Genomic DNA, 25,990 nt, shown 5'->3' with positions numbered 1-25,990 from the left:
GAGAAGGATTACAAAATGCCCCTACTTACAGAGGGGTTTTTTTTTTGCTTTTATATAATTCTTTTGAACTTTTACATGAAAACATTTCATTAACGACTAACATATATTACATAAATATCGTCCTGGAGAATAGGCAAAAGCTATGAAGGCCCCCTCCTCCATTCACACACAAGTTTAAAGAGTTTGAAACTCTACTGGGAAATTAGAATGTAACTGAGACTTGAACGCCATGGAAAATCCACTCACAGATTCAAGGGGGGAAAGTCCTCATCATCGTCCAGTTTGAATTGCTGCATAAGAATCCTGCAGTGTTAAACCATTTAAAAGTAAGGGGTAGGTCAGGCGGTAGTTTTTAAATTATGGTACGAAAATTTCACAGGTCAAAAATGTCCCTACGTCTCTTCATCGACCTCTGATAATTCTTGTTGCTTCTTCATAATGTACAGAGCGTATGAAACATGAGTATTTGCCTGCTGGCTCGCTACAGGTGAAGGCATTCCTGATAGTGATGGTGAATGCCCAGAACTCCCCAACTTGTGAGAGGGTTCCTTGGCTGGAGGAGACGCCAAGACGAGCTGACCAGATTGATGGACCTCTGGTGATCCACTTTCAGTGCCAGGAAGAAGTGGGAATTCTTCAGGTGAGAGATTGAAGCGGCTATCATTTTCACTTGTGTCTGTTTCTGTGGAAGCCTCAACTTGGCCACTGTTTTGAGGTGATTTCATCATCGCAACGTGCCTGCTAGACTCTCGAATCCGTCCCCTCCTCATCCTTGGACGCACATATCTGGAATAATTTTGGGTCTGCAATGCCCAAAGTATTTAGTTTTGGGATGACAAATCCAGTCACCCAAAGAAAAGGAAGAAGAAACCAACAATAATTAAAACTTAAAATTGAATAAACGGTAAGAGTTAAATTCGACATACCACGTCAGGTATAAATGTACCCGTTCCTTGTGATTTCCTTGTTATCCCAACACCTATAGTAGCAGCAGATAGATGGGACGCACTAGGATGCCGGAGTGGCAGTCTTGCATATACTTTTGTTGCCCTTCCACAAAATTCATTCCAGTTGAGCTGCGCTGACCAAGCCAGGGCATTCCATGTGGTCTTATTACAGACTCCAGAAGGTGGAGCACTGTGGTGTGTAGAACGATGAAATGCCTGTCCATACAACATGCTACTATAATAACTGTCATACTCCCCCCAGAGGTCAGATTCTTCAGATCTTCCAATACCAAATGCACAGACAGGAGCATTCACATCTGGCCTTTCTCCTCTCCCATTCCTATCTATAGTGGTCATGAAGAATTTTTCAAGTTCTGCACCCATGCTTTCACCCGGTAGCTTTAATATCTCTCTAAGATTTTGAGCTCCTAAGGAAAGAGCAGATTTTATACGATAGAAGTTTCCTGGAGGGGATTACGAGGTGCATCATGATCAGTTAATGAACATACAGAACCGGTAAAAATAAAATTATACGAAAGAATGAAAAGCATGCAACTTGAATAAGAGAATTTTAATAAAGTGTAATCTAAATGGATATAGAAGATTAAAAAGATACCTAATATACATTATAAAACATACCTTGTTAAGAAAACACAATCATCTTAATTCTTTCTAAATAGAATAATCCTCTAAGAGCGTGGTATAATTATTGAAGGACAGTGTTGTGAACAATCAAGCTGTCTATCACTAATCTATTGTACAAACCTTCTCAGCATAAGGGCCATGGTTTGGTGCAATGGTGGGAGTGGAGGATTGACAAGCACTAGGGCATAGGTTCAACTCTTAAACAACAGCTTCACCCATAAAATTGTTAACAGTATGATCTAATCAAATCTCTACTCCTTGAGCATCCTTTCATAATACAAACCAATTGGTCTGGCTTCTTTATTATTCATTTATATTCTGCTTCAATTAATCACAGTAACTTTGACGACAGAGGAAGAAAAGATTTTCCCTCTGTGAAGTCCTTCAAGAGCAACACAATTTAGTGCATATTTCCTTAAAGAGAAAGAAAACTGAACCAGCAGGTAAGTGGTCAAATACCTTTACTAACACTACGGCCCAGATTGTTTTCGTCTTTTAGAGGATCCACTATGTTGAGGTGCTTAGTTGGGAATTCATGAACTGTAGCTTCGTCTGCCCTTATTGGATCTGAAAAAACATCTCTAGAGCTTCTCACAAACTCCTCACTGAGCAGTAATTCGTCTGCCTCAATTTGGGGTGCCACTATAGCAAATAATACAGATAAAGGATCCTCATTAAATGTGTAAACAGATCAGTTACACATTCACATTATTGATCATAGCTTACCTATGATTTCCGGAAGGGAACATATCGCAACTGGACCATTTATACTGATACAATAATTGTCCCAATCAAATGTGCTATAGTATTCCAAAAATCTCAGCAGGACCTGTTGATAGAATTTCAAAGACGCATTTGAGTGCTTACAGATGCAAATGTGACTACTGAACTGAAATTAAACAAGAAAACAAAAGAAACACCTCTAAAGGACCACGAAGTGATGCATGAAACAGATTGATGATAAACAACACCAACGTTTCTAGTGCATATGTTGAAATCAAACCATAATGGGATCCAAGAATCCGGCTCTCATAGTAGCACCAAGCTTTGATTAAGATTATACTCTTTTTAAAAAGATGGTCTTTTCCGATCTGTTGGTCAACCTGAATAAGGGCATGTCAGTTGAAAAAAAAAGTCACACGCATTAAATTTTTAAAAGAGAGAGAGAGAGAGAGAGAGAGAGAGTTAATATATTTTGTTGGTTTACAACTGCTCCAAAAAAACTTAAGATGATAGGATGAGTCTCTCCAGCTACTGAAGAGCCCAACACAGAATTCAACATTAAATTGGAAGGTTGTAGCTGTAGGGCTTCAAACTCAAGATCTCCCGTACTGATATTATGTAAAAAAAATTATTGGTTTACCACTGTCCCCAGAAAATCTAAGAGGTTTGCATGTGGAACAATTATGCTCTAAAACTGCAAAAAAAGAAAGGACAGAAAGAGCTGACTACATTTACTTAACCATAACAAAATTGTCTATTTATGTGAATCAAGAGTTAAACATAGATAACGACAAAAAATTGGGGATAACCCAACTCCAAGACTGCCAATAGATCAGAATAGAAAGTAGAAGTGGAGCAGGTAGCATATACAGAAGAAATTCTGATGTAATGAAATGTAGAAATTGCAAGTGCATTAAGTTTGTATTTGCAATTAATAGTGTGAAACTATAAAGCTTTTACGGAAAAATTCAAGCCAGCTGAAGGAAAGTTACTCTGGTTACTACTCTAAGCTGTTTTTTGTTTAAATAAAATGGAGCTTGATATTATATATAGGGTTAAGACTTAACCTGCTCCAGAAAGCAGAGTGTACAGAGCCCAGCCATTTGATTGAAGGAGATGTCCGCTGCTATGTTATTCACTGTGAACTTTACGACCTTAACCTACCACCCAAAATCCAAAAAAAGAGAAGATAAAGGAGATACAGTGGGCCCCCTTTTTAGAATTAAGAAATGATAATACTTCCTTTATGCAACATGATTTGTTTAAAAAAAAGAAGCAACTAAGGCAGTGAGAACGCTTCCCTTCAACTAGCACAAATACATTGAAATAATTTCTGTGTGAATAAAGATAGAACTAATTAAACAGTGATGGATAATACAAATCCCAACAAAAAAATTCACACAAAACAGCAACCATCTCGCAAACTAGTCCTTGAAAGGACAAGCAAGATTATAGAAAATAAGCATAGCAATTATTGCAAACGACAAAAAAAGTTAAAAAATCTCAACCTGTGCCCGAACATAACGGACATCTTTAAACTGAAACAAGGAGTCCTTCGGTTGACTTTCAAGGACACCGCAGACAGCTATAGCTAATTCCTCCTCCGCGTTTTGATGGCAGATGGCAGTCAAATCAATATCTCCATCAGGAAGATAGGTCTTTAGTGGGACTGAGCCAAAGGAGAAGACCTGTAAGGCAAGCATGTTAAATAAACTCACATTAATTTAAGGACATTAAAATAGTTGCACATAATTATTGTAATAAACTGATCATTGATTCTCCCCATCAGAACTTTCTTATTACGTATAAGCAGTCAGAATGTAATTAAATGTTACAGATCGAAAACCTTCATCTCTGTCAATTATATTAAATTGAGGTCCCTAGGATGAAACACGTGGATACGAGCGACTATCAGATTCCAGATATAAATGGCCACGTATGTTAAATATTGACCAAGAAAGAACACAGAGTACTAAATACATATACACATATAACACATAACACTTGCATGCCAAATACTAAAAGTGTATCCAACATGAACAGTTAACATACCGGATGCCTAACATTAAATTGGTCGAAGCTGTCCAAATAAGTTCTCTGAACTTAGGTCAGATTTTTGCAGAACTAGGAGAATATAACTTGCAACCAAATTCAAATTCAAAAACCTCTGAATGCCTCAAAGACTTTTAAGAACTGTTCTCTAATATAATAGTAAAGCACCAAACTTACATTGATTGGCATTGAAAGCTGCATATAAGAAGCTTTAGCAAGTTAGATCATGTGGCATTGAAGGATATCAGCAAAAAAAACAAAAACAAAAAAACAAAAAAACAAAAAAACAAAAAAACAAAAAAACAAAAATCAAATATGACCAGGGAGTTTTACCACAACATATAAGAAATGCCATTTTTTTCAAAGCAGGGAGCGTACAATGTCAATGGTCACTTTATATTAACACTTACAACTTTGTTTGGCTTCTTTTGGCTGTAACAAAATACCGCATCTATATACATGTAGTCCCACAAGCTCTTTCCGTGCAAATGGGAAATCAAATATATTAACTAGGCTAGGCATGTTGGCTACACTTACAGATCCAAACTGATAAAGGAAATAATGGGAATGCGTCGAAGTGCTAGGGATGGAGAGCGTACATCTAATCACAGAATTGGATGCACCTAGATAAATCAGGCCCTTTTTAGGTTATGATTTTAATGACATTCTTCCATATTAAAACATTAAGAATGACCAATCTAGACAACATACAGACATAATCAGAGAAAACCTAATTATCAAACACATCAATATTGACGTGTGATGACAATTTTAATTCCTCACCCACAAACTTTAAAGTTACATGCATTAAAAAAAAAGAAGGATTCACCACCATTTCCAATCCCTCTTCCACCCCCGACTCCTTCGCGCCAAAAAGCAAAAAATACAGAAAAGAAAATTAGGGAGCTGGGGAACTTCTCACCTCAGTTCCAAAATGACCTTTGATAAGCCTCTGAATATAACTAATAAGCCCCCTCCGCCTCCACTCAGAACCTACATTTGGTTGTATAGTCCATAAGATCTCTTGGGTCCTTTCCTCAGCCATCATCCAGAGTTCCACATCAATTGACAACGCCTTTGGATTATGTGAAGGGAAAGAGGAGCATGGTAAAAGTTCCTCTTGAATATCTTCCATAATGGCAAAAGGTGAGACTTTCAGCTCTTCAAAAATGAAACCCAGGAACCCACAAAAACACTCTGCCTAGTGATGATTTTAACAAGTGACTGTCCACACAGTTTTATAAACCTATGGAACTAAGAAGTTTAAAATATGAATCGTTTGGTGGAATGAAATGAGTTGGTCAAAAGACATCTTGAGAACAGAGTGAGAAGCACAGAAAAACTGTCATCCAGAGCCATTTTGAGCAGATGAGTAGCAATAAAATGGTTCATAGATCAGTAGAACTTAACCCAAGGTATGTGTATTCAGCAGAATGAGACAATAACCAGCTAATTAGATGCATAAAAACTCGAGCAAAGTTTGTCCATATCTGTTGTATCCTTGGACTCTGTTTTGTAACTCCTTGTAAGCTCTGAAAGCAATTTTGCTCAAAAGATAATATTTTGGGGCTATTTGGACATGTTTGATAAGAGGATAGGAGAACAGAAATCGTGAAATAATTAATGAAAAACAGAAAAGAATCAAGTCCTCAAGGGAAATTATCTGAAAACAAGGCTCTGTAAACACGAAAAGATGTAGAAGAAGAGAAAAGAAGTGATATAACCAAAAAATGTTTTCTTTCCTCTATGAGAAAGCTCTAAGGTTGGATTTAGAAGCAAAAAGCAGAAGAGAAGCAAAATGATGACAGGCAAAGAAATAAAATGCAACAAATGCGATTACATCTTGGCGTGAACACATCTAGCCGTTAAGAGAACTCAAATACTACCCAACGTAAGGGAATTAATCAAGACCTACTACCAAATAAAGTTCAGTCTCACTTTTCTCAAATTTTCAGGTTTCTCTGAACACTGGATTCTTCCTCCATAAATAAGTTAACAAAAAAGATAAATGTGATGGGGTTAAGAATGAAAATTTCTATGGCTTGCACATATGGTAATAATTAGTCCATTCTTATCTGTTTCTCATTGTTACCACTCCAAGTTTTGCCCTAATTAATTCCTAGAATGCATAAACCTAATGACCCTCATTAAACACGAATCCTATCTGTTCTCTCCCCTTGAGTAAAATGTTAATTGCAATGGTTGCAAAAGGGATTTAGAATTTGTTGTCATACCAAATACTTCAGTCACTTGTTTTCCTACTAAAAATGTCAGTTTAACCTATATGGGCACTCATTAAATGCCATGAGGCCTCAGGAAACTCCAAATCATTTTGGGGCCCACAATCAACTATGCTGCATTGACCTCGCCAAGTTGCTCCAGCTCAGGTGTGCAAAGGCATTTCTACATTTATTTCCAGCTCATGACCAGAAAAGATTACAGAATCTCCCCGGAACACTGTGTTGGGATCTATTACAAAAGTGGCAGGCACCAACACATTGTTATTTGATCCCCTGCCAGAATGTATCTAAAATTTCCCCATGACCAGGCAAGTCAAGATGGCCTGAAAATCATGTTACATAAACTTTGAATATGTGCGGAGCACAGGTGTGAGGAAACAGTACAAAGTCTCTGCCTGATATGTCTCAAATACTATGACTGTTGGACATGTACACATGAAGCCTGTCCAAAAGGAGACGACCAACTGAACTTTGTAGACAACCAAGTACCGAGAATTGTAAATAACGGAAAACAGGAGGTCGTCCTTATGATTTTACAATTGGAGGTTGTTACATAACCCAACATTACAAAGAAAAACTATAACAATATAGTTTAACAAAAACTAGCTTCCTTATTGCCAGTGAGTCTGTCCTTTCACTCTAAATGTATTCACTCTAAAGAACAAAAATAGCTCAATTTGGACTTAAACTGTCCTTTCAAGCATCCTTTGATCCAAGCTAATAAATATTGCACAGGAATTGATTAACGCTCCAAAAGGGCTGAAAACCCACCTTATACATTCCTGTCAGACCACTCATGCTAAAGATCCTTTTTTATTTCTTTTTTGCTGTTAAATTTGGAGACTCAGTTGGGATGAAATAGATTTTATAAAGGTTTTTTTTTTTTTTTTTTTTTTTTTCATTTTGGAACTCGTATATAGGTTAAAAATTTGTCAGTAAAACAGACAATAAATCATTTCCAATATGAGTTAAGACATGAAGCTATCTGAAAAGTCCACTTATTATGTAAAACAGAGACACAGTAAACACTTTTCCAAAATGATTTGAGACATGAAGCTATTTGAGAACTCCACTTATTACGTGAATCTCCCCCGTAACATCTCCAAGAGCTAACCTAGTTGGCTGTTTTTCTTTTAAGCCTTTTGGTCTAATCTAATGTTTTCTGAAAATCTCTCATGCCATAGATCACTCTCACTCTTGTACTTCAAGTTTCCAGATTTAAAAGGTGACCTTTTCCCAATCGGTAAATATGCAGAGTTATAATTAATCCTTAAAGGTTCCTCAACCCAATATACTTTGAAGAGCATATTTGAGGTGTTCTGCCAACATGTTTCCATTTTCAACCGACTATTAATTAGGGGTACAATGCAATGATGTTAGTTGAGATTAAAAAACTTAATAGACTAAGTTCTTCCATTAGAAAAGTGACGAAAAACACATTTTAAGGATTTGATTAGGGCATTAGATTGATTGGAGATTATAAATTTGATGATTTTGGATTGAGGATTTAATTGAAGCCTTAGCAACCCTTTTTGTTCTTCTTCCTTCCCCTCTATTTCTCTCCCTCATCTCTTTTTCTTTATTGGCTCTGCATCATAAATTTTGATCTCAAAATCCCTTTAACTCTATTGGAGGAGTCTAATTTTATCGCATACTGATCCTTTACTTGTCTTCTTTTTGCTGATTTTTCACTTGTTTTAACTTGAATTTTAATCTAAGCCTTTATTACCTCCAAACATTATTTTCAATGTTGAAGTTAAACTCCAAACCGTAGACAAGGACCCTTTTGATACACAGCTCGAATTGGTTATTTACAATGCCAAAAACAGGATGGATCCATTTCCATTATCATAGCATGACAATTGAAGCCATACGTTTACGCCAACAAACAACGTATGGACAAAACTAATAAACCTAAAATCCTTTCCTAAAACTAAACAGATCTTTTGGCCCTAAGAGACTCAGACAATTTAATTTCAACCCCCAAAAAAATGCACACATGCCCCAATCTTTTTCCTAGTTAGTCTCTAATTTCCTTTTTACCCTTAAAAAATTGAAACACAAAATGCCCAGGTGAGAAATGAAAACCCTCCACCACTTCACCTTGGCCAACGGCCATGGCCACCTTTATTTAATTTTTTATTTTGAAACTTGAAAAGACAGAAAAAGCTAATGAGAGAGAAAATGATGGAAGAGAAAAGAACTAAACAAAAAAATTAAAGCGTTAACTGACTTTGAATTCAAATAGACTCACCCTACTTCTAGGTATGGCTGTTATCATGTTCTTGCTTTTTACTTGTTCTATTGCTTGGTTTCACGGGTACATCAAGTACTAAGGCATTAAGCATACCTATGGTGCAAATGATTTTCTGCATTGTAAAGACTAATGCTATAATTTTTTTAACCCTCTTTTTACCGTAACCACATGCTGAAAAGCAACATGTCTATGATTTGGCTATCTGTAATCCTCGAGTCGAGACATTGTGATGTTTTAAGTAGCAACGGGGGAAGCTGCCAATCCGAAAAGCAAAGGAACCCAAATAACAAGAAACCTTACTATTATGGTGTCTAACAGAAAATTAATCTATCATTAACTTGCTTATTGAAAACACAGTCATGCTAGAGGAAGGAACCTTTTCTTTTTCAAACAGAACTATTGCAATCGTTCAAGAAACAACCCCATATTTGACAATAGCTAAACTACCAGTGAAATTCATCAAACCTAGCTAAATGTATCACAATAAGCAAATGTGGAAAGCATTCACTGCAAAGAGATACAAAATATTAAAGTTCAGAGAGTTTTACCTTTGACTGTGTCAAAGTGGTTTCTTTCTTCTCCTCCGCTTCATCTTCTTGCTTTGGCTAAAGCCCACTTCTTTGTTAGACCCATTTGACCCAAGCAAGTACATGAGCACCATCTTGGTCACTGATGAAATTTAAAACCCTAATAGCAGACCCAGGAAGAGAAAGGCTCAGGAGTCAAAACGAAAAGAGTCCCCGAAGCCAACAGTGAAGGCTCCACTGCTCCAATAAACCATAAAGTCGATGGTGTGGGACCCATCTGATGACGTGGCAAGATAAAAAAGGGTCATCGAAACAACCCCAATGGAATGTCAGCCGTCGATTGAAATAACGATCCTACACGTGTGCCACAAAGTGCCATGGATAAACCCATTCATTAAAACCCGCCAAAATTAACCACAACCCAACCCAACAAATTCCCGCCATGATAACTCTCACTCCTAAAACCCTATCCCCTTTCTCATTTCTCTGCAACCCCATACCAAAACACCAAAACCAAAACTCAAAATATACCATTGTAACCCAATATTCAGACTCCAACTCAAAGCCAACCTTCAATTCCAATTGCGAGTCTGAGTTCCAGACCGAGAGGGGTCTTAAATTCGATATCGGCGAGACCTTCTTCCGCCATGAAAGCGCCACCGGCCGCGACCTCGGCGTGCTCGCCGCAGCGCTGTACAAGAGATCCAAAGGCAAATTGCGAGTTCTCGATGCACTGTGCGGCTGCGGAATTCGATCTCTTCGGTACCTCATCGAGGCAGAGGCCGATTTTGTTTTAGCAAATGATGCAAATGATGATAACAGGGAAGTTATCACGGAGAACTTGTCGCAGGTAGAGAGTAGTTCTGGCGACGATCCGAGGTGGGCAGTGACGCTTTCGGATGCAAATCGGATCATGACAGAGTGTTATCTCAAAAGAAATTTCTTTGATTTGATTGACATTGATTCATTTGGGAGCGATTCGTCGTTTCTGAGGTCGGCGATTAATGCTTTGAAATTGGATGGGTTGTTGTATGTTACTTCCACTGATGGATTCTCATCGGGTGGTCGCAGGCCTCAACAGTAAGTGTTACATCTAATTTCTAGCAATTGGGTTGTTTTCAATTCTGTTTGATTCTTTGAAGTTTGATGCTTTGTATAATAACTTGTCCTAATTCTTGACCATTTGAAATTACAAGACTTCCTTGCATTTTTCGTTCATGGGTTGCACATTCTGCTATGCTTGTTTGCCAAAATGTTACTGCATTTGAATCTAATCAAATCCGTTTTGCAATTGAATACCAAATTTATATTTGGATATGATTTTTCCAATGCCATCAGTAGGCAAGTGACAACAGTTTGTTTGTGTCTCTAGAACTTTAGCTGCATATGGAGCTTATGTTCGACCTATGCCATATTCAAATGAGCTTGGTTTGCGAATGCTTATAGGAGGGGCTGTGAGGGTAGCTTCTGTGCTGGGGTATCGAGTTACTCCTCTATTTTCATACTATTCATACCATGGACCCATTTTCAGAGTCATGCTCCGTGTCAATCGAGGAAAGCTTCCTGATAACAGGTGAAGGGGCTGTATGATTTTGTATGCGTGAAAGCTGTGTGATTTATTAGGCCTTTATGTTGTTGCTTACCAGTTAATTTAAATTCACCACAGAAATTATGGTTTCATCAGCTACTGCCACAACTGTGGAAGTTCTCAAGAATATTCATGGGCTGAACTTGGTCGGATGAGTTGCCCCTGCAGCGATTCAAAGGTACAAGGATGCGTTTCTTTGTTAAAACTCGCTCTCATTCATGTAGTGGTATGACTTATTTTATTTTGTCAAGTTCCCAAGTTTTTGTTCTTTCTTTTGAATGTGAAATAACCATGTCGACTTAAATCTCAAATGAAATATTAACTTGTGTCAGTACTTTCCAGGTTTCCAAGTCATTGATTGTTTCTGGCCCCCTCTGGACAGGGCCTCTGCATGATACCATTTACATTACAGAAATGCTGCATTTGGCTGAGGAATGGGGATGGGCAGGCAGTGGCTCAGGAACTGATCTCGACAAGCTTTTGAACCAAATGGTGGCCGAGAGTGACCCCAGATTACCGTTTGGGTACACCAAGTTGGACGAGGTAGGTCCTCAAGTGAACAACTTCTTTTCACCACAACTCTTTTGTACCAACAAGTTATTAGTCTTGTAAAACATATTGAAACTGTCAATTTTCTGTCCCAGGTGGCCAGCCGTGCGAAAGTAAATTCTCCACCGCTCAGAGCCGTTATGTCCACCCTTGAAAAGGTATTCCCACACAACTCACTTTGGCAAAGCATTTTGTTGGGATTAGCTAATGGACCAAAAATAGGGCACGTCAGTAGTGCATGTCCAACAGTTGGAGTTTGGGGAAGCATTTTGTTGGGATTAGCTAATGGACCAAAAATAGGGCACGTCAGTAGTGCATGTCCAACAGTTGGAGTTTGGGGGGCGTGGGGCGTGGGTATGAGTGCATGTTGGTCAATTTTGGGAGCTGCTGGGTATGAGTGCATGGTGGACAACTGGAGTTCTAGGAGCTGCTGGGCATGTGTCTTATTGGAGTGCATGCTGGACATTTGGAGTTTGGGGGCTGTTGTGTATGAATGTTATTGAACCAAAGACGAATAGTCTTGATGCTGGGTTAAATTCTGTGCAGGAGGGATATGCTGCGAGTAGATCACACATTGAGTCCAACGCAATCAAGACAAACTGTTCAATGGCAGGTTGCATTAGAATTGCTAAGCAACTTCAGCAGTGCTCCAGTGCTGAATGATTTCCAATACCAGGAGTGCAGAAGGCGGGGCCAGGAAAGTTGCATCCAATTTTGTAGTGTGCGAGCGAGCAACTAAGCGTGGAGGTGATGTTCGAGAAGGTCGTTGCTGCTCTGATCAGGCTAGAATCTGGATTTTTTCAGTTTTTATATTAAGAAAAGAGGGGGGTTGGGGGGGGTTTGAAGTTGAACACATGAAGATGAAAGAGTAAATTCTCTTGACCATTTCAACTACAAATTCTTTCCCCTAAAACGTGGGCTTTATGGCGATAACTTATGTAACAGTTGGTGGCTTTACAGCGATAACTTATGTAACAGTTGGAGTTCGAGAGATTCAGAAGATTTCTATTGAGCAACGAATTCACACATTCTATGATAACCAGTGTTTGAAACTCTCATGAAACCCTCGCAAGTTTCCACAGAAAACAATGGTCCCAAGCATTGTTTATAAAAATGGGAAGCAATAAAAAGAAAAGGTTTTCTATGCCTCCAAGCAAGGTGGTAAGAACCAGTTAGTAGGAGAAAGCAAGCACTCCCAAGGCCTTTTTGAAAATTAGAGTGTCAGCCCTATGGAAGAAGTGCATATGGGTCGTGGCCATAAACAAAATTGGAACCTAGGACCTTTTTCTAACAACCAATAGGATTCAAAATTGGGAATTACTTAGTTCAAACAGGGTCTTGGGACCCAAGACCCGTTAGTGGGGGTTGAGCACCACAGTAACGGGGATAATTGCTACATTCGGGTGCCTCTAAACCAAGCTTATATAGTCAGGGCCAATTTGATATGAGAAACCATGAAATAAAACCATAATAACAAATTCTAAGGTTTGCATTATCATCAAATCAAAACATCCATAACATTAGTTTTATCCTTAATAAAGTATGAAAATAGCATGGAATCAAAAAAACTTCCTACACAAAACTCAAGTCCAGAAAATTGTGTAGCTACTGGGAAACATCGATCACATAATCAAAGGATTGAAATGCTTATTCAAGTACGAGCAGGAACAGGGGCACCAGCAGGTCGAGGACCTTGGCCAGGCTGACCAGGCCTTGGGGCATCATCCTGACAATCAAAATTTCAGCATATCAGGTAAGCTAAGGATATACCGTCGGCCTTCTATAGGCATGTCCCTTTTGAATTGGGCTAATATGCATGTGCAAGTGCAAAACGGGAATATGTAAGCAGGCAAAATCAAGTTATGTTTTACTATTTTCCTTAAAAGTACACAATGGAAACTAACAAATAAAGAATACAACTCGACATGACTAAAAGGAGAGAAGATATGACCAAACCTTTTAATGACTAGCAAACAGAAAATAGATGGACACATAAATCAAACATATGATAAACCCATGTGATAAAGAACCATTAAAACGGTTGTAAAAAAGTATACTGAAGAGAACTTGACAGTAAGGAAACCAAACATAGTTCCGGATCAACCAACGAAATGTAAAGTTTTCAGAAAAGCTTGTCAAGATAATTTTGAGATTACATGATTACATTTGCTCTAGTACAAGAACATGAAGACATAATTTTCTATCATTCATCCCATTGTAATCAACAAATATCGGTATCTCTTACAAAAAGGTTGGAAGGACCCAGATTTTTGTTGGGCTCTATTGCAAATTGCCCCAATGTGATTTGAGAATAACAAAACTGAACAAGCAATGAATCAATGCGAAACTTACCCTGCGCCTGATGAATCGCTGTGGTGGCTCACGGTTCCTCCTGTTGGTGCGAGATCGCACCCTCACAACGTGAGAATGAATTGCGCAGGAAACGCAGTACTGCATCTTGGCATACAATTTTGGCAGGGTGTATTCTACATATCACAAACGAAAAACAATCATTTACATATTTATCTATTTGCAATTTGCAATTTTCACCACTCTATGCAATTTACATTTTCACTACTGAGATAAATGAATGAGAAAACAGAGAAATGAGGGAAAACTGGAACTTACGCTCATATACACAAGCTTCCTGGACATCTCTAACCGCAGCTTGCTCAACAATGTTCCTCACCAAGAACCTCTTGATGGCCTTGTCCTATTTCACCATCAACACGAAATCAAAACCAATCAATCACATATTTATAAGATGCATATACGTACAGATACACAGACGTGTATGTATGTATGTATGTATACGCATACCTTAGGGCAGCACTTGCCGCAGTTAGAGCAGCGGATGAACTTGACGTGTCCACGGCCGTGCTTGTTGCGACCACCATTTCGGCGCTTGAAAGTCTGCAGAGAGAACAAAAAACGATAATTAAGCAAAAAGAAAACAGAGAACAGAGAGATGGAGAAGACATAGGGTTGAGGGTGACAATCGGACCATGATTTTCTAGGAGAGGGAGACGAGATCTGGAGCTTCGGGGTCGTCGGCTCAGGCTAGCTAGGGTTTTCGCTGCTCAGAAGCCAGAAAGTGAGTGGTTTCGGGAAAGCTTCTGTTTTATATAGCTAGGGTTTTCCCCTTCGTTTGTTGGGAATTTATAATTACGTCCCCAAAGGTTTTGGTTTTCGCCTTTTAAGCCCAACAGTATCAATTTAGAGATGAGAGCATAAAAAATAAGATTAATATAGGAAATTTTTTTTTCCCAACCAAAATATATATATATAGGGTTTTTTATAATTATTTATAAACATAAAACAATTTGTTTTTATTTGATAAAATAGCTAACAAAAATCATGGTTGTTGACATTTTAAGATCCATAGTCGTTTGTTATGGTTGAAATTTTGAAATTCGGATCTCTTGATTTTTTGGGTTATTTTTCTAGCATTTTAAAATAGTCTTAAACATATGTAAAATAGTTTTTCCTGACTTTTTTTTCTAAAGGAAATGCATTTTCTTCAAAACTAGTTAAGTTGTTTACAGTCATTGGTATCAATATGAAAAGATCATTGATTGCTCACTGGTTTTCAAGACAAACTTCTTTATTTCCATAAGATTTCAACATGGTTGAATCGCAACGATTTGAATAGTGCCTCGACTTTACTTACCCTCAACAAGCCCCTCAAAATCATAGCAAAAGTTGACGACAAAGCTTATTTCAGGCAGCAAAATAGACAAAGCTCCAATTACATACATAACTTATTGCATCAAACGATCAAACAGTGGAACAAACAAAAAAGAAACAAACAGTGATTAAATAAGTACAAAACTCTTACAATATCTCAATTTCATACAAGGGATGGGATTGGGATGGGATATGTCGATGATTAAATAAGGGGGACCTCATTTGTCACACAGATCATTTTATTTCATCAACTCAACTAGCTGCAAATGCCACCCTTCATTTGCTCAAAGCCTCAAGGGCTTTCTTTCTCGTACACTTCGCTGGCATACTTCCAGTTGATTACTTTCCATATGTTCTTCAGATAATCTGGCCTCACATTCTTATACTGCAACATCACAAACAGATGTCTTAATTCATCTCACATGATACATGAGGAGCAAAGCAGGAAAATAATCACACAGATCAAAAACCACTGCTAAACGAGCAAATAGATCCGACAATAAATCTTATATGCTTTCATCATTGGGCTTGGTGATAAGCGAAGCTGATTTTAAATTGAATAAACGATGAGTTCATGTGAAGTCTTCAAAGTATTTACTTAATATGCTAATTAAAAAATGTCCCCCATATGAAGGAGGCCGAATACAGAACATCATTGGAAAAAAATAAAATGAATAAAAGCCTAAACACAAACTTCATCACACAGGATGACGTTTCCCGCATAAATAATTCGACTCCAATGAGCAAAAATGATTGTTGTTTCATAAAGACAGTTTTAACACCCCTCTTAGACTCACTAGTTAAGAGAATACATCAATATGGATTGACTCTTATATACTACAGTTATAAACTGATGCCCCAAATGAGAATAATTGAAAGTTTTCAAGAGCTGTATGCATAAAGACCTATACTTTTGCATCATTAAGCTTTGTAAGCATAAGGAAGACAGAACTATTAAGAAAATCTAGGAGAGGCAAATTTCCACAAGTTAAACTTACCTGTAAGTAGTACGCATGCTCCCAAACATCAATACCAAGCAATGGAACTAAAGTTGGTCCTTTGGTAACCAATGGGTCCTGAAACAAAATTAATCAGATTTACAAATATTCTGATGAAATAGAAGCACCACATGTGTGTGCTGCACATCAGTCAACTGTTATGAGTCCTAAAAGAATAAATCAAAAGAAGGCTATACAAAGTGTTCCAGAACAGCAACCTTTGCAGATCCTAAAATCTTAATATTTGAACAATCCTTAAAAGATGGGGTAACATAAAAGCAACAAATCTTCAACACAACGTTAGATCTAAACTTCTTAGAGTAATTCTAACCATCATAAGTCAACAACAAACAGTTCCCAAGCCTAAATGATTACTGGAAAGAAGGACCATAAGGGGCTAATTGTACAATTCATCAGGAGTCTAAACTACATCATAGTGAGAGGGCATCAGTCAACGGGCAGGATGGAGTTATGCAATTTGAATATGGCTAGAATTACTGTTAAGCAGACATAGAGCGAAATACTATACTAGTAGATGTAGATGGGTTTAAAGTAAATCTGTTGAGGTTTACCTGATTTGCAGTGGTTTCAACCACAAGTTTCTTCAACTCTTTGTCTAGAGCCAGCCACTACCAAGAAAGATCAAAGAAGTAGGTGAACATACTGAATTTTGACTGAAGCATCTAGTCAAATGACATGAAACAAATGTTGGAAAAATCAACAATATGCAAAACGTACCACCCATCCAGAACCCTGCAAAGCAGCGCCTTCTGCATTGATCTTTTGCACTAATGCTTCCATAGAACCAAAATTTGTGTCAATAGCCCAGCCCAGGGAACCATGAGGGGGCTCACCACCTCCTTGCTGCCGTGAACAAATCATTGCGATATTAGGCAGATGAAGGCTTAAAAACAGGCTTGTAAGACAGATAGATGGAAATATGAACTTACACCAACAGGAGTCAGATTCTTCCAGAAAATCGAGTGGTTGACATGACCTGCAAGAATCAAAGTAATGGATGACCAAATAATTCTATCTTAAAATAATGAATGAATTTGGGAATGGAAACAGGCAAAATAATGTAAAATGAGAAGTATTGCTTGCTTCTTGTTAAGATTAGATTGTCTTCGATGACACCCAAAAATATTAGAAAAAAATACAAATAAACCATAGATTCCATAGCAGCTATTATCACCAAGCTAACACAACAGTATCTAATTGAACTGTTACTTCCCATATCAATTTACTTCAACACTCATTTTTAATGGAGAAGCAAGTTATAACTCGCAATTTCATCATATTCACAAGCAAAGAGAGTTCAATCATTTCCATTTTCCAGTGGGACTTTGAAAATTTTAAATAAAAGAAAATTAAAATTGAATACATATTCCTAATCTTCAAAGAAAACGAATGCAGCAAAATAATTACAAAAATTAACACTAAGATTATGATAGAGAGATGAGAGACCTCCGCCATTGAACTTGATGGCGCTCTGCAATTTAACAACAGCAGCAGCATCACCCTTGGCGATGGCGTCGTGGAGCTGCTCAAGAGCTTTGTTGTAGTTGGTGACGTAAGTCTGGTGGTGCTTCTGGTGATGGAGCTGCATGATCTCGCCACTAATTGCAGGCTCGAGAGCGCCATAGTCGTACGGAAGGTCGGGAAGCGAGAAGGTTTGAAAGCCACGGGAATGAGCTGTAGAACCTACGGAGAGGATTTTGGCTTCGCTCCGAAACCCCAATCCAAGGGATTTCCTGGCCACGAGAGATCGAAGAGCCATCGAAGTGTGTTGCTGGACTTGAGTGAGGACGAGAAAGGAGAGGGCAGAGAGAGAGTGAGAGAAGACTTGAGTGAGGTGAGAGCGTGCGTATATAATATATATTGTAGGTGCGAATCTGGGTGCGGTCCTGGGAAAAACGACCCGTGTGCCCAGATACTTGGGCTATCATTTTCGTCTAAAACGGATCCAAGTTTCTCATATTTCTTTGCTGGGCTTAACCGATTATAATCTAACAACTGTAGCCCATGTGATTTTAGTGGGGTTTTGTTATGGACACCAGAAAATTTTCATTAGACACCCAGCCCGCTGAATTTTAGCTCTAGTTTCAATGTCGTCTATATGTTTTAACAAAAGCATCACGGTCTCTATCTATTAAACAGAGTGTTCTGTTTGGTTGTTAAGAAAATGGAGAAGGAAGGAATGAGGAGGGTATTTTGAGATAATAACTCGGCTGAGGTTCTAGTTTCGGTTTATTTTGTTCACGAAAAAGATATAGTAAAGAGATTATTGAAGTTTAAAACCTCATTTGGAAACTCCAGTAACCTCATATTCAAATATTCTTTTCAATTTTTTGGATTAATTGGTGATTTCGTATCCATTTTCTTAACAAGAAATTATTGGGAAAGAAAAGCAATGAACACATTGAACCTTTAGCCATCTTGCTTTGTTATTTTTAGTTTTTTCTGTTCATATTTTTCATTGGGATACGTAACAATCGTCTGCATTCTGTTTTTGAATTCTTTTCACGAAAGTATTACATTATATGGTTCGTCTGTGACATTATATGGTACATCAGGGGAGAGAGAAGATTTGTGAAGAAAAGAATGCAAGTATGGTACTGGAGGAAGAACTTCAACACTTGGCAGAAAAGCTAGAGAAGTTGCAAAGGAATTTAGGAATTAAGGATTCGGAGGTTCGAAACACTAGTAATTTTTATTTCAGAGCTTTCAGTTCCCCTGCTGCTAAATCTTATATCCATTCATCTAAATGCATTGTTGTTGGATAATACTCAGAAACTAGATACATCTTTGACAAGAATGTTTTAGTCCTTTGGGACATCACATGATGAACTGTGTTTTGTTGTGGAACAGACATATTTGCAGTAAAAAACTGCAAGATTGGAGGAAATGAGATTGAAGGGGCAACATATAGAATTGTGGATGGCTTTCCATTCCCTTCCTCGGAAGATTAAGAAGCGGATTCGGCAATATGAGAAATACAAATGGCAAGAAACCAGAGGCGTCAGATGCGGAGAATTTTCTGCACAATCTTCCCAGGACAAAACACACCGTTTAAAATGAAAAGGCATCGTTTGTTTTCAAGTCACAAAACACACCGTTTCATTAAAAGGATTACATTCTCCAAATTCAAAACGGCGTGGGGAGGTGCGGAACTGCGCCTCAGGCAACCTCAGTTGCAGATGCGAGAGATTTTCCGGCGTGGGGAGGTGCAGCTACACTTCCTTAAACCTTAATAGGTCCGCCAATAACAGCTTTGGTTTGCAGCAATGGGAACCAAGGGCAACTTGTGTTTAGCAAACAGCATGGCGCCGCTATAAAAGAGAGAAGCTTCAAAAGTCTCCCAAGTTGGCTAAAGAGGGTAGTCTTTCTACCACTGATCACCATGCTGTCTCAGAAACACAGAATAAGTAGGTATGGCCAATAAACTGTTAAAGCATTGATGTAATTCAGGTAGTGTTCGAAAAATCGGCCTAGGCAGAAGGACATGGCTAACCAAACGTGTTAAGCTACGGCTTCAACATTGTTATCAAGGTATTTTGTTTCAGAGTGCCTGCTCATTTAACCAACCAATGTTTGAAAAATCACCCTAGGCGGCTCCTAGGCACTAGGCGGCCGCCTAGCAGCCTAGAGGGTTTTTATGGTGGCTCTTTTATTTCTCTTGTTTTGATGATTTTAGATTCACATGTTAAGCTATGTCTTCAACATTGTTATCAAGACATTTTGTTTCAGAGTGTCTACTCATTTAACCAGCCAGTGTTTGAAAAATCGGCCTAGGCGGCCGCCTAGAGGGTTTTTATGGTGGCTCTTTTATTTCTCATGTTTTGATGATTTTAGATTCACATGTTAAGCTACGGCTTCAACATTGTTATCAAGGCATTTCGTTTCAGAGACTGCCTGCTCATTTAACCAGTCAGTGTTCCAAAAATCGGCCTAGACGGCACCTAGGTGCTGGGCGCCCTCCTAGGCGGCCTGGGCTTGTCTGGCTCAGAAAAATGAGATGATGATGATGCTATGAGAGAGAGAGAGAGAGAGAGAGAGAGAGAGAGAGAGAGAGAGAGAGAGAGAGAGAGATATGTAGGATTGAAGAAGAAGATAGGTCGCGGGTTACGTCTGGGCGAGAGAGAGGAGACAGCTCCGTTTAGTCTTAGGGTTTGAGAAGGAAAATTGCATTTTTATGTAAAAGGGGAGATGGGCTTTCAACTTACACGTTATGTCACATCTTGCGGCCAGCCTATACCTCGAAGAAGGAACACCTTCCAGTTGTAGCCAAAACGAAAGACAGACAAAAGAGCCCTCCTCCCGCATGCATGGCTCGTGGACATTCCTGTTCCCGTTTCCATTCCCGTTCCGGAAGTGAGTAAGCTTGCTTGGGATCATGCACCTCACTCGGAATAGCAATGAGTTAATAAGAGTAATCTGGGCAAGAGGAATCATCTCTTTTTTGCATCAACCATTATCTCATTTGCATCAACTGCTCCATAACTGCAGAACGTGATTGGCTAAATTGTTCATAAGTAAATAAATCAATCAAGCCACCTAATATTTTGAATGAAATTTGTTCTTTATTTCTTTCTTGGCAGGGAACGCGTCAGGGGGAGAGATTCTGACACCAGTGTAACATACCGCCGCTTGGTACGTGAGTATTGTGGTATTGAGGTGGATGTTGATAAGTTAGAGAATGCCTTTACTCTTTACTGGCACTAGTACAGTACAGGTAAGGATTGAAGAAGGTGATGATAATGAGTGTGTGTATTATGTTATGCTAAGTTAATACTAGCTAGTTTCAGTTTTTTTCTTCAACATGAGGTCTAGATTATTTTTCTTTTCAGATTAATTTTTTCAAGGCAATCTCAACTACCCAAATTTCCTATGTTTTTAAATGACAAGAAAAGAAAAGGCACGGCGGCCTGTTGATTGGAGGGTTAACACATCTGATTAGTACTTTTTGGGCTTGTTTTGTGCTTTTCCTTTGCCTTTTATGTTGTTTTCGCTATCCAAAAATAAGCAATGTTGTTTTTGCCTGATAGTGGTTGTTTAATTCAAGACGTGAAAAAAATAGCTCATAAGACATGTTTCGCACTTCCAACACAAAACATGCTTGGCTGGGAAAATAGAGGTTCATCTATATTGTTTACCTGTGCATGCGTTGTAATTTCTCCAATCTAATTGTCCTCTGTATATCTCTGTTCTTAAGTTCCTGATAAAATAGGGTTTTTGTCAATATGTCCTCCACTTGAGTAGATGGCCAAAGTGTCGATGTTAATCAAGATTCAAGACAGTAGTGCATATTCCTTAGGGTGGGAGAACCTTGGTTGGTTTCTATGTTAGGATTGGATTGCTCCTCTGGGTATGAATATATCGAAATCACTTTCTTTTTTTTAAGTATTAGAAACTTTTTCTGATGATTGAAAATGAAAATGTATTTATCAAAATTTGTATAATCTAATAACAATTTCTTCAACTTGGGCTCGAGTAATCGATGTTATGGACAATGAGGTATGTATCCTGTCACACGAATTTAAATTTTTTTCATTTAACTTGTTTTGTATTCAGTCAGGTTCAAGATTATTTGGTTTTATTGGTGCTGGGGTGCCACACTTGGACAGCTTTTTGGGTCATTGTTTGCCATGTATGTTTGCTTATTCAGTGTTTTGGAATTTGATATTTGCTGTGTGTGTGTGTGCGGTGTTTGTTGTTCTTTGGATGAGCTTTTGTTATATAGTTGTTGTTTTGTCTAGTTTTTAAAGTAATTAACATGAGATATGCGTGCAGAATGTTTGCTTATGCTTACTGAAAGTGTATACTGCCTAGCTTGTAGCATGTTTGCAGCTGTTTTGAAGTTGATCACCTTTCAGCTTTCCTGCTGAAGGCAATTTACGGGTCCTATCAGTAAAGTTTGTATTCTTAAATTTGGTTGATATAGCTGTCGGGCCAACTTGGGCGGCTGTCGCAGTTTCTGAGACCTCCGGAAAGTTTGTATTCTCTAACTTCTGGGTTCGTTTTTACCTTTTCACAGTTTATCTTATACCTCAATTTAATCAAACATGTCTGCATGCTAGAAACATGATAATTGTATGTAATATGCATAGGTGAATCTTGTGACCAGACATGGCAGAGAACTCCTATTTACTGTTGTCTCACATCACAGGACGAAAAATACAAAGCTAAGTCACAAGCTTCTAAATTCTTTTTTACATAGAAAATCAATTTTATAAAATAAGTTCCATCTACGAAACTGTGTCACTTGGTGCTTGCTGCTGTTGGTGTCCTAGTTTCCTCTATATGAGAAAGTGCTTTAATAACTTTGGTGCATGCATAATGCATTGGCGCGCTTGCTTTGCTACTGTATAATTGTAAAGTAAAACACCAAAAAAGATGTCTTCGCTGAAGCCATTCCAAATTAAATATAAAAACCATATTAAAGTGTTAAAATATTATATAAAAATTAAATTAAAATAAACAAAATCTTTCATAAATAAAGGAACCCAGCATTTATTGAAATGCCCGCATTATCTGTTAAAATCCAATACGAGTTTTTCTTTTCTGGAAACCATTAACTGATTCGGAGGATGGAATTTGTGTACCAGTCGAGGAAGATCCCAAAGCTTCTGCAGTGCCATTATTGACAGAAGACGATGATTTAACTGACGATGCAAACAGAACACCGGTTTTTGGCAAAGGAAACAGGTTTTTTGGGATCCCACTTACAGATTCAGCTATAAATAGTAGTCTCAAGGTGGCTATGAGGATTTCAAGGAAATCACCACTGGAAAAAAGTAGCGACTTTGAGTTAGAATCTGCCGACGGGAGCACTCCAAATGATGCCGATTGAGATTCCATTTTGCACCGGTTGAAGAGACAAGTCTGGTTGGATAGGAAGTTGCCGATGGCTTTGTACATGGAGCTGGACGAAGAGAGAAGTGCTTCAGCTGTACCAGCAAACTCTTAAAATATTCTATTTAAACAGTATAGCCGCGCGGGAATACTTATACAAAATTCTATTTAATGACAGGACCCGACCCAATTTCCACTTTGGAATTCGAGCCAAGTCCTGTGCGTGTCCGACACCTGACAAATGTCGGGCACAAATGACCTTCTTACCCTTCTGACTTCAATTTCTCTTTAAATTTCCTTAGATTTCTGCCGAAAATTCGGCAGAACCTCCCCTGTATTTTTGATTTATCCCAAAATTTTCACCTGTCAAATAATCTCAGAAACCCTACCAACAGCCAGACTAAGTCAACAAACAGATTCCAACCTCAATTCCTTATGTTCAACATGATATCAGAGCATTTTCTAGGGTTTTCAAGGTTGCAAGGATCTTCTGCAAAACTTTACCTTGGCGCAGAAACTATGATTGGCCCGGTGGTGGATCCCGCGTACTTCTACGGCCTGGGGCGAAAAACAGGTTGAAAATGTGAGTGGACCAAAGCAACAATAATGTTCTTCAAAACAATTCTCATAAACATAATATCCCCCATGGTAAAATAAATTTAGCTAAATAAAACTGAATACTTACTTATTATATCACGCGTAGTCAATTCAAGGCATTCTATATCAGTCATATTCAAACTTGAAAGTTTCATACAAACCACTGAATTCAAAGCTTTCATAAAAGTACTGAAATCCAACGCGTATAAAAACTCTGTACTCAGATCTTTCATAACTGAACGAATATAAAGGTATCTATACTTGAAAAATCAGAAAAACTGGCTTAAAATAACTGAAAACCATAGTTAAATAAAAGAAACTCAAAATCCTTTGAAATACCACCAGTTTGTACCCCTGTCATTTCCGTCAATTCCCTGGCAGGTCTCGGGCGTCACACAGGCTACCCGAGCCGCAAACTGGCGAAATCAGGGGACTATGATCAGCCTGTCCCGCCGGCAGATTCCTCGGTGACACCAAGTCAGCTCGAGTCGCTCTGGCAGGATGCAGGGGACCGTAGTCAGCCTGATCCGCAATCCTGGCAGGTCTCGGGGACACAGAGTCAGCCGAGCCGCAATCCTGGCAGGTCTCGGGATACCAAATCGGCCGAGCCGCAAATCCTGGCACTCACGGTCCGAGCGTCCCCGAAACTCGTGAGGCAAGTCAAGTGCACTGACTGAACTATAATCAGACTGGATGTCCGTAGACATCGGTCCGACTCTGGGTAATCACCATAAAGAAAAACGGGTACGAGGTGGTTTAAAAATAAAGTCCTTTAGAAAAATCTGAATCACAACTAAAAAACTCAAGTCGTGCTGCGGTCTCAACTGATTCAAAACTCAAACTCTGTTTCTGTAACTGGTAAATAAGCAGCACCGACTTATAGAATTATTACTGTACTGATCATATTCAAAATCATATTAAAACTTACTCAAAGACTGAATGAAGAAACTTACTCAAATAAACTCATTTATAAAACTCATTTATATAAAATCATTTATAAAATCTATTTTATATAAAAGCACATCAATTCATATAAAAGCACATCAATTCATTTATGAAATCTGAATTATGAAAGAAGGTCCACTCACAGATGGTCCGAGCTACTTCGATCCCTCGGAGGTCTCCTTTTAAAATTCTGTCGGGCTCCTGATACCTGATTACCCCGAAAAATTAAATTAATAAACTGCTGAATAAAACGAAATTCAACTAAACATCCTGCCCCCGGCTCCTAGAAATACAAAACTTATTCCAGTTATTCCTATGCCCGCCTCATCTTTTTAATTAGTTAGGCTGGCCTCAAGAGACCCAGAACCTTGATAAGCGATGAGCTGCCCGATCGGCCGATCCGGGACCCCATGGGTCCACGGTCTCTAATGGCCAATCTGAGCTTCCCGGAGGGTTTCTCATGGGGCGGGAACCAAGTTCTGCGAAATTGGTCCGAATCGGACGGTCGGATTGGCCAAAATCGCATTATCGCTTAAAACCCTAACCCTAGCCCCAGGGTTCGCGATTCCGGAGTATCCGGGACTCCGATTCGCAATCCGTCGAATCCTACGCGATCCTGAAATCACGTAGACCGACATATCCAAAATTCAGCGCGATCCAACAACTACACGATACTGTACCCACGGATCGCGCGATATGGAAAATCCGTTCGGGGCTCAAACGGACTCCGAATCGAGATCCGCGAAATCTCACGCGCTCGTGGCGACACGAGGACCTCAAAACTGGCCAGAGCCGTACCACCACCCTGGCCCACGCGCCGCCACACGCGCAGGGCAGATCGGGTGTCTAAAGCGATTCGGGTGTGCCGAAAAATCGTGGAACCGAGACTCCAAACTCCTACCCTAGGTAAAACACCCCATTTTGAGTCACTTTTGTTCTTGGACTACCCCCAAAAAGTGACTGGAAATGCTAGTTTCGAGCGGCCAAAGTTTCGGCCAAACTTCAAGTCGAAAATCGAGTGATCTAGAGATCGAATTGATCTAAACCCAGCCAACCAGCAGATAGAGCACGAAAAATAGATGAAAATCCATACCTCACTCGACTGATTTGGTTGAGAAACGGAGGAGATCGAGCGGCTGGAAGTTCGGATGGCATTCGGACGAACCGTCGACTTCCATGGCAGATTCCGGCCGATTCCGACCACGGCAGCGGCGGAGGTGGGTAAGGAAACGTCGGCCGTCGTGTGCTGGTTTGTTTGGCACCGGTCTCGGAGATCAACTCCAAGCGAGGCGGCCGGTGCGACGTCGGGAAGGGAGGAAGGTCGCGGGCGAGGGCAGCTGCGGGAGGAGAGAGAGAGCTGACGGGGGAGAGGAGAGAGAG

At 39.1% G+C, this 25,990-nt stretch overlaps 4 protein-coding genes across 5 annotated transcripts; 1 reads left to right on the top strand and 3 right to left on the bottom strand.

Annotated features, from left to right (window-relative positions):
* Positions 1 to 6: 6 nt before the first annotated feature.
* On the bottom strand, positions 7 to 4,167 carry LOC117618405. Its single transcript, XM_034347978.1, has 9 exons — positions 4,162 to 4,167; positions 3,824 to 4,003; positions 3,383 to 3,475; positions 2,513 to 2,695; positions 2,319 to 2,421; positions 2,052 to 2,234; positions 927 to 1,411; positions 397 to 803; positions 7 to 303 (listed from the first exon to the last, which is right to left on the bottom strand). Exons 1-9 carry the CDS (start codon positions 4,165 to 4,167, stop codon positions 243 to 245), a joined length of 1,701 nt encoding a protein of 566 aa, XP_034203869.1. The 3' UTR covers positions 7 to 242.
* Positions 4,168 to 9,830: 5,663 nt separating this feature from the next.
* Positions 9,831 to 12,306, top strand: LOC117619507 (tRNA (guanine(26)-N(2))-dimethyltransferase). Of its 2 annotated transcripts, XM_034349482.1 has the most exons (6): positions 9,831 to 10,471; positions 10,764 to 10,964; positions 11,058 to 11,157; positions 11,322 to 11,522; positions 11,624 to 11,686; positions 12,075 to 12,306. In XM_034349482.1, exons 1-6 carry the CDS (start codon positions 9,834 to 9,836, stop codon positions 12,189 to 12,191), a joined length of 1,320 nt encoding a protein of 439 aa, XP_034205373.1. In that variant the 5' UTR covers positions 9,831 to 9,833; the 3' UTR covers positions 12,192 to 12,306. The 2 variants fall into 2 exon arrangements, with proteins under 2 accessions (XP_034205373.1, XP_034205371.1); XM_034349480.1 differs by lacking the exon at positions 12,075 to 12,306 and having other exon boundaries at positions 11,624 to 12,063.
* A 682-nt stretch (positions 12,307 to 12,988) lies between these two features.
* LOC117618564 (40S ribosomal protein S26-3-like) lies at positions 12,989 to 14,668 on the bottom strand. Its single transcript, XM_034348193.1, has 5 exons — positions 14,533 to 14,668; positions 14,349 to 14,441; positions 14,157 to 14,241; positions 13,881 to 14,014; positions 12,989 to 13,254 (listed from the first exon to the last, which is right to left on the bottom strand). Exons 1-5 carry the CDS (start codon positions 14,533 to 14,535, stop codon positions 13,180 to 13,182), a joined length of 390 nt encoding a protein of 129 aa, XP_034204084.1. The 5' UTR covers positions 14,536 to 14,668; the 3' UTR covers positions 12,989 to 13,179.
* Positions 14,669 to 15,128: 460 nt separating this feature from the next.
* On the bottom strand, positions 15,129 to 18,070 carry LOC117617938 (superoxide dismutase [Mn], mitochondrial). Its single transcript, XM_034347573.1, has 6 exons — positions 17,681 to 18,070; positions 17,164 to 17,210; positions 16,952 to 17,077; positions 16,786 to 16,842; positions 16,214 to 16,291; positions 15,129 to 15,600 (listed from the first exon to the last, which is right to left on the bottom strand). The coding sequence occupies exons 1-6, from the start codon at positions 17,991 to 17,993 to the stop codon at positions 15,508 to 15,510; spliced, it is 714 nt and encodes a 237-aa protein (XP_034203464.1). The 5' UTR covers positions 17,994 to 18,070; the 3' UTR covers positions 15,129 to 15,507.
* Between the last annotated feature and the right edge of the window lie 7,920 nt (positions 18,071 to 25,990).

Source organism: Prunus dulcis, chromosome 2 (genome assembly GCF_902201215.1).
Source record: "Prunus dulcis chromosome 2, ALMONDv2, whole genome shotgun sequence".
In the NCBI taxonomy this organism is placed as follows: domain Eukaryota; kingdom Viridiplantae; phylum Streptophyta; class Magnoliopsida; order Rosales; family Rosaceae; genus Prunus; species Prunus dulcis.
Note: the sequence above shows the minus strand (reverse complement) of the source record. Positions and strands in the feature narration are given on the sequence as shown.